Source organism: Culicoides brevitarsis, chromosome 3 (genome assembly GCF_036172545.1).
Source record: "Culicoides brevitarsis isolate CSIRO-B50_1 chromosome 3, AGI_CSIRO_Cbre_v1, whole genome shotgun sequence".
Classification (NCBI taxonomy): Eukaryota; Metazoa; Arthropoda; class Insecta; order Diptera; family Ceratopogonidae; genus Culicoides; species Culicoides brevitarsis.
The window spans coordinates 24383610-24398969 of record NC_087087.1 but is presented as its reverse complement, the minus strand read 5'-3'; the positions used below and the strand labels follow the sequence as shown (position 1 = coordinate 24398969).

Here is a 15360-nt window from a genome sequence, read left to right as displayed (position 1 = left end):
GCATCAAAGGAAGAAAATGCTATGAATATAAATTTGTGGTTGTCAGGAGGGAGCTCTTAATTAATTTTCATTTATTCAGAATTAGATTAGTAGAAAACGTTGATTTTCCTTTTGACCATTTAAAGTATGTTCAAGTAAATTTATGAATTTGTTTGCTCTGCTGCCTCAATCTGAGCAAATTCTTTGCAATGAAGATTTTCTGGATTCTCTCTGGATTCTGGATTCAAAGAAGGTTTTCTGGATTCAATGAAGATTTTCTGGATTCTCTCTAGATTCTGAATTTAAGGCTTTCTTGATTCTAATTCATTCAGAGCTGCATAAAATCAGTTCTTTTCTGGAGATCTTAGGGTTGTAATTTTCCTCCTGTTTTCAGTTTGTAAGTCAAATATTTAGAAAGCATGGCATTGGCCTTCAATGCATTAAAATAAACTCTTTGTTTCACATCAAGTAAGTCTGTGTCATTTAACATGGTTTCCACATTTGCATATCTGATTCTAAAAAAATGGCTTTTAGAAATTTGAAAACTTACCTGAATCACGGCATTTTTGAAAAGCTTCTTGGGTATAAAATTTCTTCTCAGTGTGAAATAGGAAAACATTTTAAGCATTTGAACCGCCTTAAATATTACTTTGAAACTGAGAGTAATCACTTTAACTTGTTAAAACCAGTTAAGTCACACAATTTTCTATGTAAATTTATTCTAAAAGGAAATTTCCTTAGTTAATATCCACAAGAATTGCATTACTCACCCACTTAATTCGGCGAACCATTCGCTAAAGTTCAAACATCAACAAACTCGTAAAATGTGCATTCTTATCGCCGCGCTGTCTACTGTATAACCTGTGGCTATCTAATCAACATATGTACCTTTTTTTTTGTGTGTTACTGACCTTCATGGAAAAAATTCACGCAATCTTACGCTGCAAATTTGAAAAAATCAGGACAAAGAAGTCGATGATGACTGATAACGGTAGCAAAATGCAGTAGGTCATCATCTATCGTTGTTATCTGAAACGATCGCGCGTATATAAATGAATGCAAGCTTAGTAGAAAGACATTAATTTACAAGTTAAAACCAGAAAAGGAAGTAAAATGTTGCGCATTATTTCAATAATATTGATTTATGAGCTTATTACAGCTCAAGGGAATTCTCCAAAGCTTTACACGTCACCCGAAATGAATCCGTTCGTAGTTGGCGGAAACGATGTCAAAATAGAAAACTATCCGTTTGTCGTTGCTTGTTACAATTATGGATATTTTACATGCGGGGGTAGTATTGTTAGCAAGAATTATGTTCTAACTGCAGGACATTGCACTGTTGATGATATTCAGTACAATGTAACAGAACGTCAGGAATACGGTCCCAATATGATTGCTGTCGCTAAAAATATCAGACATCCTAATTATCAGGACTATCGAAAGTATGATGTCCAATTGTTGCTGTTAGCGGAAGACATTCCCATTGGCGAACCTGGTATTGTTGCAGTGCCTGTTAAATTTCCGCGACCCTATTACGAAGTAAAAGGAGATTCATATGTAACTGGAGCTCAGGTGCTTGGATGGGGATATACCGAAGATTACATTATACCCTACAAGTTACAATGTGGAAAATATTACGTTGTCAATAATACATATTGCGAATGGCTTCATCAAGGAGTGGCAAATGTCTATGATTCAAATTGTTGTAATGGCGTAATAGGTGGCGGTATTGCCGATTGCAATGGGTAAGTCTTTATTGCCATCATTTGCGAAAATTCATCATTTTATGACACAATTATTATTCTCTTAATGAACAAAAGTGATTCGGGCGGCCCAATTGTGCTAGATGTCAACGGACAACTTGTGCAATACTGCATCGTATCGTGGAGCGTAAAGCCTTGCGAAAATCCAACCTACCCAGCAGTCGGTACAAAGACCTCGCATTATGTTGAATGGATTTCCCAAGAAACAAACATACCTATAGATGAATTAACGGTGGACATCGAGACAGTTGCGTTTCATTAATAAAGAGAAAAAAAGCACGTAATTAACGAGAGCAGATTATAACCAGTTTTTTCTGACATATACATCACGTATCGTATTCTTATCCGTCACATGACCCGTTCTGCACTTTCTTATCCTTCAACGGTAGCGCGTAATCATGATGGATCGTCATTAAGTCCATTTACGTATTTACACAAACAAAACAAAAACCTGAACAGGACAAAAAATGCTCTAACAGTAGTATGGACAATGACTCAACAAAAAAATATTATTCATGAATGCCGTTGTTTTCGTTGTGACTCCATTGAAGGAACGAAAGCACCGCGTTAAATTGATATGATAACTGATTAACAAGCTACGTACGTATCAGGATTATTTATACATGTTACACGACAAACCAACGTTGACTTAGATACAAATATGTCAGACGCATACACCGTAGACAAACGTAACCCGTCGCATCCACTTTTTTAAATGAGTTTTTTGTGACTACCCCACTTTGGCGTGTGTGTATAGTTTTTTTCTCTTATTTTGAGAACCTGTTTGTTTTTGTTTTGATAAACATGTGGCTCGATGACTACATGCACGTACAGATTTTTATTTACGAAATGTGTAGAGAAAAATAAGAATTTAACGTTTTGGTTGTTGTAGTGTTATGCGCGCAGTGTGGTTCTTGTACTTTGGCATGAAATTACTCGAGTAGGATGGCGCGTGTTTTTACGAGAAAAAATTGCAATGAATCCAAATTCAAATTGTACTTGTTTACTTGATATATTGGTCCTTCCTTACAGGATGATATTAGATTTTTTCACTCGTGACTTTATCTTAGCGAATACTGGCATTTGACGTACTCCTTGATTTGATCTTTGGTAACGCGATCAGAGCCAGAAATGTATCTTCATTTGAATTGAACATCAAATCAGCATATTTACCTCCTTAGGTTGAAAAAACTTCTTGAAGAACTCTGATGCGGCACATTCACTTTGATGGCAAACAATATCGTAAAATTTTAAATTTTCTTTGTTATCGTTTGAATTCATGTGGTCTTAGTTTGTTACAAAGTTCAGGTAATTTGATGTTTTTCTTCATTTCAATAAGATAAGATATCTCTTAAATTCCGAAATTTTTAACTTCATTTCTACTTTGATTCATTTTGGGTTCATTAAATCATTTTACCATTAATTCAATTTCCTGTTTTGTTAAGATTCAAAATCTAAAACCCGTATTCATATTAAAATTCATGTTAAACAATTCAATCTCATATGAAAAAAATCTAAATAACTTACCTAATTATGTTCCCCGAAAAAAAAAATGCGTCACCCTAAAGTGAATTTCATTTACTTTTGATCACTTCTACTTCTCCACCGGCATAAAATCAACAAAAGCTTCAGTTGTTATTCGGAACTCGTTGAGTATAGTTTGGTCAAAAAGTACACCATACACGCGGAAAGATTAGCAAAACTTGTCGGTCGTTAAATTTATTCCGTCAAAAATGGTTGATCTTTTGCGTTAATTGTGCCCCGTCTTGTTCTTGTGTAGTGCCTAAAAACAAGAAGAAAAAATTAAAATTCGTTATTTTTTTGTCAAGAAGTAAATAATATATCCATTAAAATTGAAATTATTATTACTCGGTGAATAAAGTCATACGAATTAATACGTTCATGCATTGATGAATTGTCAAAAGCACAAAAGACAAGAAAAAGACAAAAGAAAAAACAAGAAGAATTTTATGAACTTACCTACCTCAATATGTAGTGCATCCTGGATGTTGCTGACGTACTTTCCCAATGTCAAGTGTCGTTGCAAGAACGTTGCATCGTAAAACTATCAGAATAAAGAGATAAACAAATACATATAAAAAACAGGAATAAAAAATTGTTATTATTGAAAAAAAAAAGACAAACAAAATAGGAGATGGAAGTGAATAAGACAACCGGTTTCCAGACGTTCAATGTTACGCTGAACGACTTACAAATTTTCGTTTTGATAACGGAGCTAATTATTGGAGTTGTAACTGTTGTTGGAAGTCTCGTAGTGCTGGCGCTCTTTTATCACGAACGCAAGAGCAACAAAAACTCACATCGTTATTTCACGGCAATGGCAATCGGTGATGTGGTATATGGCTTGACAGCACCTTCGGTAGTGATTTACTTCTCATTTGGCATCACAGTATCGGATCCGTATTGTACAACTATTGTTGTTCTCAGTTGCATTCCGATATTTTACACCTTAATTCTTATGCTCGCCATGAGTGTCGATCGGTATTTCGCAATAATGAAGCCGATTGAGTACAAGAGTAAAATAACGAAGAAAATTACGTATTCCATCATTGGTGGATGTGTAGTTTTTGGCTTTCTCACTTCGGGATTACTTTTCCTCGGACTCAAGGAGCCCACACATCCCGATGCTCTTTGCTTCATATTTTCGGAATACGTTGAGATGGGATTTAATATTTTCATTTTGTCTTGCTTAGTGACGCCTTGTCTTTGTATCTTCGTGTATTCCTATGTGAAGATCTATAAAGTCATTTTAGATGCGGTAAGTAAAATTTAAATTCTTTTATCTCGGTGAAATATTCCTTTTATCCATCTTTGCCAATGTTTTTTAAGTCATTGACCCTCCAAAAAAGAAGTGTTTTGTTAAGATTTCAGTAGCTGTTAATAAATCAGTCTTTAAAGAGACATTTCTTATAAAAAAATCTTACATACCTGTTGCTCGATATCATTTTCTTCTAATGTTTTGGATATCTATCATATTTTTTACCGTTGCGCTGATTTAAATTTTTATTTAATTATGTTACTAATTTTTTTTTTCAGATGGGCACAAATGCATCACACACCAGCAAGTTCCTCGAGCTCGGCAAAATTGTCGTGAGGCGCAACACAAAAATGAACGTAAACGAAGACAAAATGCTCTATGGACGTTTCAAAGTGCGCGAAATTCGTACGACAATCATTTTATTCATCACAGTCGTTCTCTTTTTGCTTGTTTGGGTTCCCGGCATGATTCTCAGTGCAGTCCTCTATGTTGTTCCCGATTATGCGTCTATGGAGGGTATTCTTCTTGTGTTGGCGCTATCGCAACTAAATTCTATGGTGAATCCTTTCCTCTTTGCACGAAACATCAAAAATGCCGACGAAATTATCAAGCACTGGTTCAAACGAATGCTTTGCATCAAGACAGAGGACTTCGTTAATAGTACAACGCCATCCACGTAAAAGCTGTCGTCAGTGATAAAGTAAATGTATAGCTGTGGAAATAAGTCAAAAATTTAGAATTTAAGTAAAGCCATAAGGGATATTGAAGGTGTTTAAAAAAGAACACGAGAGTCAGACACATGCCAGTTTTTATGGCATTAAGGAATTTGTGATATGTTTTAATACGAGACTTTCATCCAGTGAGAGAAATCTAATTGAATGTGTTTAAATTAAGAAACTTTACAGGGTGTTCTTTTAGATTTTTCAGAATTTATTAATTTTAGTTTCTTACCTTTTTCCGTAAGTTTCAAATATTTTTTCACAAAATCTTTCCTTTCTTAAGAATCATTTTATTTAATTTCATTCATTTTTCAACAAAACTTTATTTCCCGCCATTTAAATCATTTTTCCCGCCAAATTTAAATTTTGTTAAATTCTTTGTATTTCTAATATTTTGTAAAATTTTGACTTATATTTATTTATTTTTTTGTTTATTTCACAGTATTCACTCTTCATTTCTTCAAATTTTTCCAATATCTTTAGTTTTTCATGATATTTTTACTATACTTTTTGATAAAAACTTAATATTTTTCAAATTCACTAATGGTCCAAAAAATATTTATCATAAAATTAGCTGGAGCACCCTGTACAATACAGATATTGTAAATGAATTAATGAATGCGTAGTTCAACAAATGACTTTTATTTACATTGGCGACTAATTTTAGTAATGAGGTAAGTCCGGGATCAAATGATAATCACCAACGAGAATTTTTCACGATATTTTTAATTGTCTCCCATATTTAATGGTGAATTCATACTCACCCATTAATAATTTTGCTCACTGATCTCACTCGTGATTCTCCAAAAACACTCGACTGATGCCAACAAAAAATGTAAACAGTACAAAATCTCGTACAAAAAAAAATTGAAGATTCTCCGGTATTTCATTGTCTATCGATACTGAGACTGAAAAAAAAACGTAAAGTACCTAATTTGCCCAAACCAGCGATATTTGATGAATCATTTGTGTTTATAGGTGACAAAGCATAAAAATGTTGAGTTACATAAATTTACATTAAAAAAGGGTAATTAGTACGGGGATGTCTCTGGAGTGGCGCTTAGGGGCCCGGAACTTTCAATCGTAATTAAGACGAGCCTCTAACAGTAAATAACAGATGTTCAATTGTCATAAAATTACTGGACTTTGACCCCTTTGGTGCTTCGTCACTTTGCCATTTTTTATATCAACTTTTTTTTGCTCTGTACAGTAATCTTCAACCTCTAGCACACCATTAACGGAGAGCGAGAAACAGTTCTCATCTAGATGTCGAGCAGCTCGGACAGAACAAATTACTCGTCACAGGTGTTTGACGACTTTATTCACAATTTGCACGATGTTCAGCTAACGTTTATCGTAGTCGAAATAGCTATTGGAGCAACAACGGTTATCGGAAGTATGATCGTGCTCGCGCTATATTACCACACATTCCAAAACAGTGTGCGGAAGAAAACTTCACACAAATATTTCGTGGCGTTAGCGGTTTCGGATCTCTGTCAAGGACTAATCGTTGCTCCATTAGCGATTTTTGTCTCCTTCGGCATACGAACCAATGATCCTTTCTGTTTGGAATCTATGTCAGTTGCTGTCACCACAATTTTCATTTCACTCTTTTTGATGGTTGGCATGTCAGTAGATCGATATCTGGCAATAACACAACCTCTGAAATATCTGAGGGTCATCACAAATCGCGTAACGTACACAGTTATTGCAAGTAGCTGGATTGGCGGAATTATCGTAGGCGTTTGTTTATATTACACAGCGGAAATTTCACCGAACCCGGAAAGACTATGTTTCGTTTACACAGAAAGGACAAGTTTTGTGTTCAATATTTGCACCGTGATTCTCTTTGTGATACCTTCAATTCTGTTATTTCTGTTCATCTACTCGAAACTTTACTCCGTTATTCTTAAAGCAGTAAGTACTTCAATACCTGAAAAAAAATTAATTAACTTACAAAAAAAACTTCAACAGCTTACTCCATCGACACACAGTCAGACAAATGCCTTGCTCGAACTCGGTCGAATTGTAATCCACAAAAACAGTCATAAGAATCTCCAAACGAGTAATGGAGGTATTAAAATACGAGAAATTCGTTCAACTGTCATACTTTTCATTACCATTGTCATTTTCCTGTTGAGTTGGGTGCCTGGACTTGTGTTACTCGTGATATTCAGATTCTTTCCGGGAGCGTCGTCGTTAAGTGGAACATTAGCTGTTTACGCGTTAGCACAACTCAATTCGATGATAAACCCGTTCTTGTTTGTGCGGAATATCAAGAATGCGGGAACGATATTGAGAGGATGGTTCATGTGTGGTTCATGCAGGCACGGTGAGACTTTGATCAGAAGTAGCTCGTCGTCGTGAGTTTTTCTGATTTAATTACAGAAAAAAATTAAGAAATGTACAAAAAGGCTGAAGTGATAAGAAAAGTTTAATAATAAAAACTAAAAATTCTTTAAAATTTGGAAATGTCAATTTAAAAAATTCCGTTAAAAATTTGAAAATGTCTTTTTGTTGATTCAAACTTAAAAAGGAGCTTAAAATTAAATTTTTAACATAAAATATCTCATAATTAATTAGGCCATTAAATTTAATTAAATATTTCACTTTATGTCAACCCCTCCTCTTGTTTAAAAACGCATTATCTATCAAAAATTTGATAAAAAAATTTTTGAGTCACGTGACCAAATTTTTTATTTTTTCTTAAATTTTTATTTTGTGAAATTTTATTAAAATTTTGACTTAAAAGTTTGAAATAATGGAAATAAAAATTATTTTAATATGTTCAATAAACGATTAACGTTTAAAAACGTCAAAAAAGTAGTAAAAAAATTAAATTATCTATTTTTATTTTTTTTTCTTCCCCCTCCCCCTTCATAAAAATCCACATGCGGCATAAAGGAAAATAATTAAATTTAATGGCCTTATTAATTATTTAAATAGTTTGAATTAGCGAAAAGCGATTTACAAATTTTGAAAAATTTAAATAAATTTATTAAAATTAAATTACCTTAAACTTTTTACTAGATAATTACAGAGCCATATCTAATGAAAGTCATGGCGATTTCATATCTAATCTGTCAATGTTTGGGTTTTGTCATGAACCTGATTAAATTCATGGCATTTGCGATAATTTGAAATATTGACCTGCCAAACAATGTGTTTTCATGATTAATCTAATTTTTGATATGAAGATAATGCGTATAAACGCTAGTAAAAATATCATTTAATCCAGTCTGGGTTTCGATTAGAGAAGCAACAGTAGCTCCAAATTTAAGTATTTTTCCTGAAATTCGAAAAAAATAATGGTTTACGAGGAAAGTCTCTCGTTTTTCGGTACTTACACGCAAAGGAGGTATATCCTTGCCTACATGTGCCATCTTGGTTGTGCCATAATGTACATCGTCAGGACAAATCTTTCTGTGGCAATTGTTCCCATGTCCAGAGAGTTTGATTGGGATTCAACGAAGCAAGGAATTGTTTTGAGCTCATTTTTCTACGGTTACATCGCAACACAACTGCTAGGAGGCGCTTTGTCAAAACGTTTTCCCGCGCATTCTGTTTTCGGTGGCGCCATTGGATTATCTGCAGTATTGAGCTTGATTACTCCTCTTGCAAAGGGAAATTTAACAGCAATTATTTGTATTCGCACATTAGAAGGCCTCTTATTGGGAGTGACTTTTCCTGCGATGATGGCTACTATTGCGGTCTGGGCTCCACCACTTGAACGAAGCACAATTAACATGATCAGTATCGCAGGCATGCATGTTGGAACAGTGGCCGCATTGGTTGGCAGTGGATATTTGAACGATTCCCTTGGATACGAAAGTATTTTCTATGTTTTTGGAACGATCGGAGTTATGTGGTATATTTCATGGCTTTTCATAATACGAGAATCGCCACAAAAAGATCCATGGATTAGTGACAGAGAAAAACTTTACATCTTAGAGACTACAGGATCAGGTGTTTCGGAACAATCAAAGAACCTTTCGGATGTTCCATGGCTCAGAATGTTCACATCAATTCCGGTTTTGGCAATAGTTTTCGCTCATTTCGGGTATACGTGGGGGGCTTATACTCTCATTACGCAAATGCCTACTTTCTTATCGGATACTATTGGACTCGAGCTGGGATCAACGGGGTTATTGGCATGTCTCCCTTACATTACGACAGGCGTGTTGTCAGTTCCGGCAGGAGCTCTTACTGATTTTCTGATAAGGAGGAAAATTTTAACTGTCGTGACAACAAGAAAACTTTTCACTTCCGGAGGTTATTTGGTTCAAACGGTTTTCATGTTGTGTGCTGCTTATTTTTTGACTCCCGTTGGATCAGTTTTGTGCTTGACAATTGCCGTGGGATTTCAAACAGTTAGTCAATGTGGATATGGCATCAATTATTTTGATTTGGCGCCACAATATGCTGGAGTGATATTTGGATTTACAAATACTTTTGGAACACTTTCGGGTATCATAAGTCCCCATTTGACAGGTCTAATTGTGCAAAATCAGGTAAAATTTAAGAGTTTTGTGCTTGGTTTGGATTAATTCTAAAAAAATTGTTTCTAGAGTGCCGATGAATGGAAAATTGTGTTTTACATCGCAGCTGCCATTTATTTGTTTACAGCTTTGATTTATGTGATCTTTGCTTCTGCAACTGTACAGGATTGGGCAAAAGTTAAAAAGTCGACCGATAATGAGCAAAATGAAGAAAAATCATAGAAAAAATTTTTTAAAAAATTTAAAAAAGTGTATAAAAATTAAACAAAAAAAAACAATTAATTGGATAAAAAATTTAATTAAAAATTAAATAAAAAAAATAATTAAAATTAATTTATTAATTAAATGAACATTTAATAAAGAAAATTAAATAAAAATTAAAATTTAAAAAAAATATGTAAATAATTTTTAAAAAATTTTAAAAAATAATTAAAATTAAATAAACCACGTGGTTAAAAAAAATAATTAAATTAAAAAATTAAATAATTAAAAAAATGGGAAAAAAATAATTAAATAAAAAATTAAATTATTAAAAAAAAAATTTAAAAAAACAATTAAAATTAAATAAACCACGTGGTTAAAAACTGAAATTTAAATTTTAAAAAGTTAAAAAAATACTCACCAGTTGCTCCTCCAATCACAGCAAAGTTTTCACAATCCTCTTCTCTCATTCGTTGTGCGTCGATAATTGTTAAAGACGTCAATTTCCAGCAAATCAGAACAAAGACGTACCGTAAAGCCTGAATTAGCAAGTTGGTGATTTTTCTAAACAGCAACAACAATGGCGTTTGTTTTTATTTCATTCATAAAAATCGCTTAAAATTGACGAAGAATCGGTCAAAAGAGGAAATATCGTAAGTTTTTTCCAACTTTAATCCTCGTCACATCGTAATTCCACAAAAATTTCTCTGAATTCCAGATTTTTCGACACAAAAATCGACGCCAACACAAAATGTATCAACTTCTATCGGCGAGAACAATCAAAATAACATCGACAGGTCTCCTGTTACTCGCGCTTCTCGTGAACGCAGATAGCCATAACTCGAGATTGCTGGACGAGGATGCCCAGGATTTGGATTATGAGGGAAAACTGGCGCTCGTTCGCGATATTCCGCTCGTTCCGAATCGCCACAACGACTTAGTTCCGCATCTGCAGCACCATTTGCAGAAACATCCGCAACGTTACAAGTGTTTGTCCTGCGAGCCGCCAGATTGTGCGAATTCCGCGTTGGGCACTCATTTCTGCCAGAACGCCGTGCAGTGCTGGAAAAGTATCGTTCGTGATGGTAAGTCCGGAAATTTTTTCTTACATAAGGCTAGAGACTGCTTAAAACTAAATCGCAGTTCAAGTTCGAAATATCGAAAGACGCAAAAACAAAAATTTAAAAAAAAAAACAATTTTATAAACAAAATGATCGATTTTTATCGGATTTTTATGATATTTTTAGAATTTTTGTAAATTTTAAAGAGTAGAATTTTTAAATTTTAATTTTCAACAAAAAAATATTTTTATATATAATCGACGGTAAAATTTTAAAATATGTATAGATTTTATTTTGAATTTAAAAAAAAATTAAATAAAGTTTAAAGTTCAATAAATCGTCAAAATTTAATTAATTAATTAATTTAAGTCAAATTTAGACCATTTAAAAAAAATTAAAATGTTAAAAAATTTAATGATCCTGGAAATGAGTTTCAGAGGAGGAATAAGTTTATTTTTTTCCTGGATCCCGGAAAATTCCTGCATCTCATTTCCTAAAATTAGATTTACACTTTTTTAGTCCAAAATAATAATAAAAAATACTAAATTAAGTCAATTTTATACATTTTTTCAATAAATTTAATTTTTGAATTGTCAATTTTTCTCCTAAAATTTTGAATTTCTCTATAATTTTTGAAATAATTAAATGGAAATTTGTCAAATATTTCAAAAAATCATTAAAAAAATCGAATTTAGCGTTAAAAATGGGACAATTTTTAGTTTGAGTTCTTTGAAAAAATTACAATTTTACCCTGAATTTTTAAATATTTTATTTTTAAAAATTTCTTATCTAATTTCGGGAAATTAAACTCATGTTAAAACACAATTTTCAGTACAAAAATTAAAAATATTTTAAACTTTTTTTTAAAAATTTCTTAAAAAAAAGACCGATTACGTTTTTATTATTTTATTATTTAAAAAACTTTTTTATTTTTTTCCATTGGATTTAAAAAAATTTTGAAAAAACCTAAGTTAAAAAATAAAATTAATTAATTTTTAGTTCTTTAAAATTTTTTTTTTCTAAATTTTTAACAATTTTGATTATTTTTTTGAAGTGTCAAATTTTAATAAGTTTAATTTCAATATTTTTTTCTTTCTATTTCAGCTGATGGCATTGAACGCGTATCTCGCGGCTGCACAACAGATCACGAAAAAATCCCCTGGATCTGCAACAGTAACAACTTGGGACAACAAAAATCGCGTCGCGAAACCGGAAGTCAGTTCAAGGTCGAGTGTTGCAAAGGAGATTATTGCAACAACGGAACTTTCCCCGAACTCGAACCACCTGTAAAAATAATGGAAGAACCAAATTCTTACCTTTTAAAGCTCTGTCTGGCGATTTTCGGTCCAATTATCGTTTTAGGCTCGTGTGCCTTCGCCATCATTTGGTACATGAAAAATGCGCATCAAAAACGACTTTTTGCATCACGGAACAAACCCGATGTCGAAACGTATTTTCCGAATGAGGAACATAATTTGCTGCGAGTCACCAGTGCTGGCGATTCAACCCTGAAGGAATATTTGGATCATTCGATGACTTCGGGGTCGGGTTCGGGACTCCCGTTGCTCATCCAGCGGACAATCGCGAAACAAGTGACACTCGAAGGATGCATCGGAAAAGGTCGTTACGGCGAAGTATGGCGCGGCGTGCTCCTCGGGGAAAATGTGGCAGTGAAAATTTTCTTTAGTCGCGACGAGCAATCGTGGAAACGTGAAACGGAAATTTACAGTACGATTTTGCTGCGACACAACAACATCCTTGAGTACATTGGCAGCGACATGACATCACGGAATTCGTGCACGCAATTGTGGCTCATCACACATTATTATCCGTTGGGCTCGTTGTATGACCATTTGAACCGAAATGCACTGAGTCACTACGAAATGATCACAATTTGCTCATCCATCGCCAATGGTTTGGTCCATTTGCACACGGAAATTTTCGGCACCGAAGGAAAACCCGCCATCGCTCATCGTGACTTGAAATCCAAAAATATCCTGGTACGCGAGAACGGATCTTGCGTCATTGCGGATTTCGGCTTGGCTGTCACTCACACGCAAGTTACGGGCAAAATTGACATTGGCGACAATCCGAAAGTCGGCACGAAGCGCTACATGGCACCCGAAGTGCTCGACGAGACAATCAATATGGAGTGCTTTGAGGCATTGCGACGCACCGACATCTATGCCGTCAGCTTGATTTTCTGGGAAACGTGTCGCCGGACCATTTCCAGTGGCATCGCCGAGGAATATAAAGTGCCATTTTACGACATTGTCTCGAACGATCCGAGTTTCGAGGAAATGCGAAAAGTTGTGGTGACAGACAACTATAGGCCGCCGCTGCCGAATCGGTGGTCCTCTGATCCGTTGCTCAATGGCATGGCGAAACTCATGCGCGAATGCTGGCACCAGAATCCGAGTGTGCGACTGCCGGCGCTGCGGATCAAGAAGACGCTGCAAAAGCTCGCGGATGCCGATGACACACTCAAAATTAAAGATGGAGAGGTCTGCGTCTGAATTTCGTCGGGGTTTTAATTCGATTATTTTATTTTTTATTTTAGTTTCGTGACGAACAACATACGCTGCTTATCTAACAAAAGTAGTTTAACCGATAGGTAGTGCTCGTAGAATTAACTAATTTTTAGTAGTATTAACACAACTTCTTCCAAAATCCCTCATTTGTCCTTGATTTTATCCACCATGTCAGGAGTTGGCGTGTTATCTCGCTTTTAATGGACTTTTTCGCCTAAAAATAATTTTCAAAAATTATTTATTATTTTTAATTCAATTTTATTAATTAATTAATTTAATTAAAATATTTAATTTAAAAAATATTTTTTTCTGATTTAAAAAAAAATCATTTGAACTTTAATTTTTGATGAAAAATAATTTAATATTTTTTTTTAATTAAAATAATTATTTTTTCATTCAATTTCAATTAAAAAGTTAATTTTATTTACTGTCAAATATTAAATTAAATTAAAATTTATTAAATAATTTTTTTTTAATTAAAAATATTTAAATATTTTTTTATGATTAATTTTTAAAATTTATATAACTTTTCATACTCATATAAAATCAAAAATTAAAAAATAATTTTAAAAAAAATTAATTATTTTTAATTAAAATTAAAAAATTACTTTAATTTTCAAAATTCGCAATTTTTTAAATTATTTAATTTTCAAAAATCATAAAAAAAATTCAAAGTTTAATTTTTATTATTAAAATTTTTTTTAGATCTTTGCGAGATACTACAAAAACTCTTGACATTAACCTTTGTAAATAAACAAAACAAAGAAATTTCTTAAAAAAAAAAACAAAACAAAAGAAATAGTTAGTAAGACAAATATTTGCCTTTTTTAAAAAAATAATTATTATTATATTATTGAAATTAATTGAAATTAGTATTATTCAAAAGCGTAAAAAAACGACAAACAGTGATCGACAATCATGCCTTGCCTTAATTTGTTATCGAAGTACTTACAAAAAAAAACATGAAAATAGAATTTTCAAGGAATCTCGGCTAAAATTTTAATTCAAAAATAAAAAAAAAACCTGAATGGATATCAAATATTTCGGGTCGAACATTGTGAGTTGTTGACGCAAATTTTAGTTCTTAGAAAAAAAAACAAAAATTATAAACGAGATTAACCGACTAAGTTCGTAGAATAATTTTGGCGGGAAAAAGTGACAAAGAATTTTTAAATAAAATTTTAGATTTTGATCAAGTTTAGAAATTCAAAATCTAGATAAAAAAAATGTTGAAAAATTTAAAAAAAAAAATTAGAAAAAAAAATAATTTTTTTTTTCAGAAAAATAATTAATTTTTTGAAATTAAAATTAAAAAAAAATTGAATTAAATTAAAAAATTTAAATTTAAAAAATTTTTTTAGAAATATTTTAAAGACAAAAATGCCATAAAATAAACTTTAAAATATTTGAAAATTAAAATTTTAGAAAAATTTTGACAGCTGTCACTTTTTGACTGTTAAACATTATTTTTTTTTTAGAAATTATCCTAAAGTGCCGTCGTCGATGCCTTCTTTTGAGTGTAATAGAATATTGTTAGTAATAAACTTTATATACAGAAAAATCCTGAGTTTTAAATTTTATTTTAGCCTCAAAAAGAAAAAAACTTCAAAATAAAATAAAAACTTAAAAAAAAAAAAAAATTTTAAATCTATTTTTTGGCTTAAAATATTTTTAGCCTTCAAAAATAAAAGTTTCGTCTCTTAAATTAAAAAATTATTTTTTTTTTAATTTTTGAGCAAAATTAAGCAAAATAAAAAAAAATATGAATACTTCCATTAAAAAATCTTGGAAAAAAATTACTGGAATTCACTGGAAATCAGCTGATTAC

The 15360-nt window shown here is 32.5% G+C and overlaps 6 protein-coding genes across 7 annotated transcripts in view; all 6 read left to right on the top strand.

Annotated features, from left to right (window-relative positions):
- LOC134836030 (cytochrome c oxidase subunit 6A2, mitochondrial) overlaps positions 1 to 15360 on the top strand; it is a 351497-nt gene that overhangs the window by 253355 nt on the left and 82782 nt on the right. The gene's annotated exons all lie outside the window — the stretch shown is intronic.
- On the top strand, positions 600 to 2027 carry LOC134835059 (trypsin-1-like). The gene is made up of 2 exons (XM_063849910.1): positions 600 to 1724; positions 1800 to 2027. The coding sequence occupies exons 1-2, from the start codon at positions 1093 to 1095 to the stop codon at positions 2002 to 2004; spliced, it is 837 nt and encodes a 278-aa protein (XP_063705980.1). The 5' UTR covers positions 600 to 1092; the 3' UTR covers positions 2005 to 2027.
- Positions 3898 to 5567, top strand: LOC134835399 (adenosine receptor A1-like). The gene is made up of 2 exons (XM_063850276.1): positions 3898 to 4521; positions 4800 to 5567. The coding sequence occupies exons 1-2, from the start codon at positions 3898 to 3900 to the stop codon at positions 5199 to 5201; spliced, it is 1026 nt and encodes a 341-aa protein (XP_063706346.1). The 3' UTR covers positions 5202 to 5567.
- LOC134835398 (adenosine receptor A3-like) lies at positions 6507 to 7715 on the top strand. Its single transcript, XM_063850275.1, has 2 exons — positions 6507 to 7157; positions 7215 to 7715. Exons 1-2 carry the CDS (start codon positions 6507 to 6509, stop codon positions 7605 to 7607), a joined length of 1044 nt encoding a protein of 347 aa, XP_063706345.1. The 3' UTR covers positions 7608 to 7715.
- On the top strand, positions 8515 to 9961 carry LOC134835397 (vesicular glutamate transporter 3-like). The gene is made up of 2 exons (XM_063850274.1): positions 8515 to 9751; positions 9809 to 9961. The coding sequence occupies exons 1-2, from the start codon at positions 8549 to 8551 to the stop codon at positions 9959 to 9961; spliced, it is 1356 nt and encodes a 451-aa protein (XP_063706344.1). The 5' UTR covers positions 8515 to 8548.
- Positions 10507 to 14097, top strand: LOC134835980 (activin receptor type-1). 2 transcript variants are annotated; one of them, XM_063851059.1, is made up of 4 exons: positions 10507 to 10593; positions 10659 to 11025; positions 12106 to 13505; positions 13562 to 14097. In XM_063851059.1, the coding sequence occupies exons 2-4, from the start codon at positions 10692 to 10694 to the stop codon at positions 13592 to 13594; spliced, it is 1767 nt and encodes a 588-aa protein (XP_063707129.1). In that variant the 5' UTR covers positions 10507 to 10593; positions 10659 to 10691; the 3' UTR covers positions 13595 to 14097. The 2 variants fall into 2 exon arrangements, with proteins under 2 accessions (XP_063707129.1, XP_063707130.1); XM_063851060.1 differs by having other exon boundaries at positions 12106 to 14097.

Coding starts and splice junctions, on each gene's coding strand:
- LOC134835059 (XM_063849910.1), top strand. CDS start 1,093: ATGTTGCGCATTATTTCAATAATATTGATTTATGAGCTTATTACAGCT. Junction 1,725..1,799: donor GGTATTGCCGATTGCAATGG/GTAAGTCTTTAT, acceptor AATGAACAAAAG/TGATTCGGGCGGCCCAATTG.
- LOC134835399 (XM_063850276.1), top strand. CDS start 3,898: ATGGAAGTGAATAAGACAACCGGTTTCCAGACGTTCAATGTTACGCTG. Junction 4,522..4,799: donor ATAAAGTCATTTTAGATGCG/GTAAGTAAAATT, acceptor TTTTTTTTTCAG/ATGGGCACAAATGCATCACA.
- LOC134835398 (XM_063850275.1), top strand. CDS start 6,507: ATGTCGAGCAGCTCGGACAGAACAAATTACTCGTCACAGGTGTTTGAC. Junction 7,158..7,214: donor ACTCCGTTATTCTTAAAGCA/GTAAGTACTTCA, acceptor AAACTTCAACAG/CTTACTCCATCGACACACAG.
- LOC134835397 (XM_063850274.1), top strand. CDS start 8,549: ATGGTTTACGAGGAAAGTCTCTCGTTTTTCGGTACTTACACGCAAAGG. Junction 9,752..9,808: donor GTCTAATTGTGCAAAATCAG/GTAAAATTTAAG, acceptor AATTGTTTCTAG/AGTGCCGATGAATGGAAAAT.
- LOC134835980 (XM_063851059.1), top strand. CDS start 10,692: ATGTATCAACTTCTATCGGCGAGAACAATCAAAATAACATCGACAGGT. Junction 11,026..12,105: donor GAAAAGTATCGTTCGTGATG/GTAAGTCCGGAA, acceptor TTTCTATTTCAG/CTGATGGCATTGAACGCGTA. Junction 13,506..13,561: donor TCAAAATTAAAGATGGAGAG/GTCTGCGTCTGA, acceptor TTTTTATTTTAG/TTTCGTGACGAACAACATAC.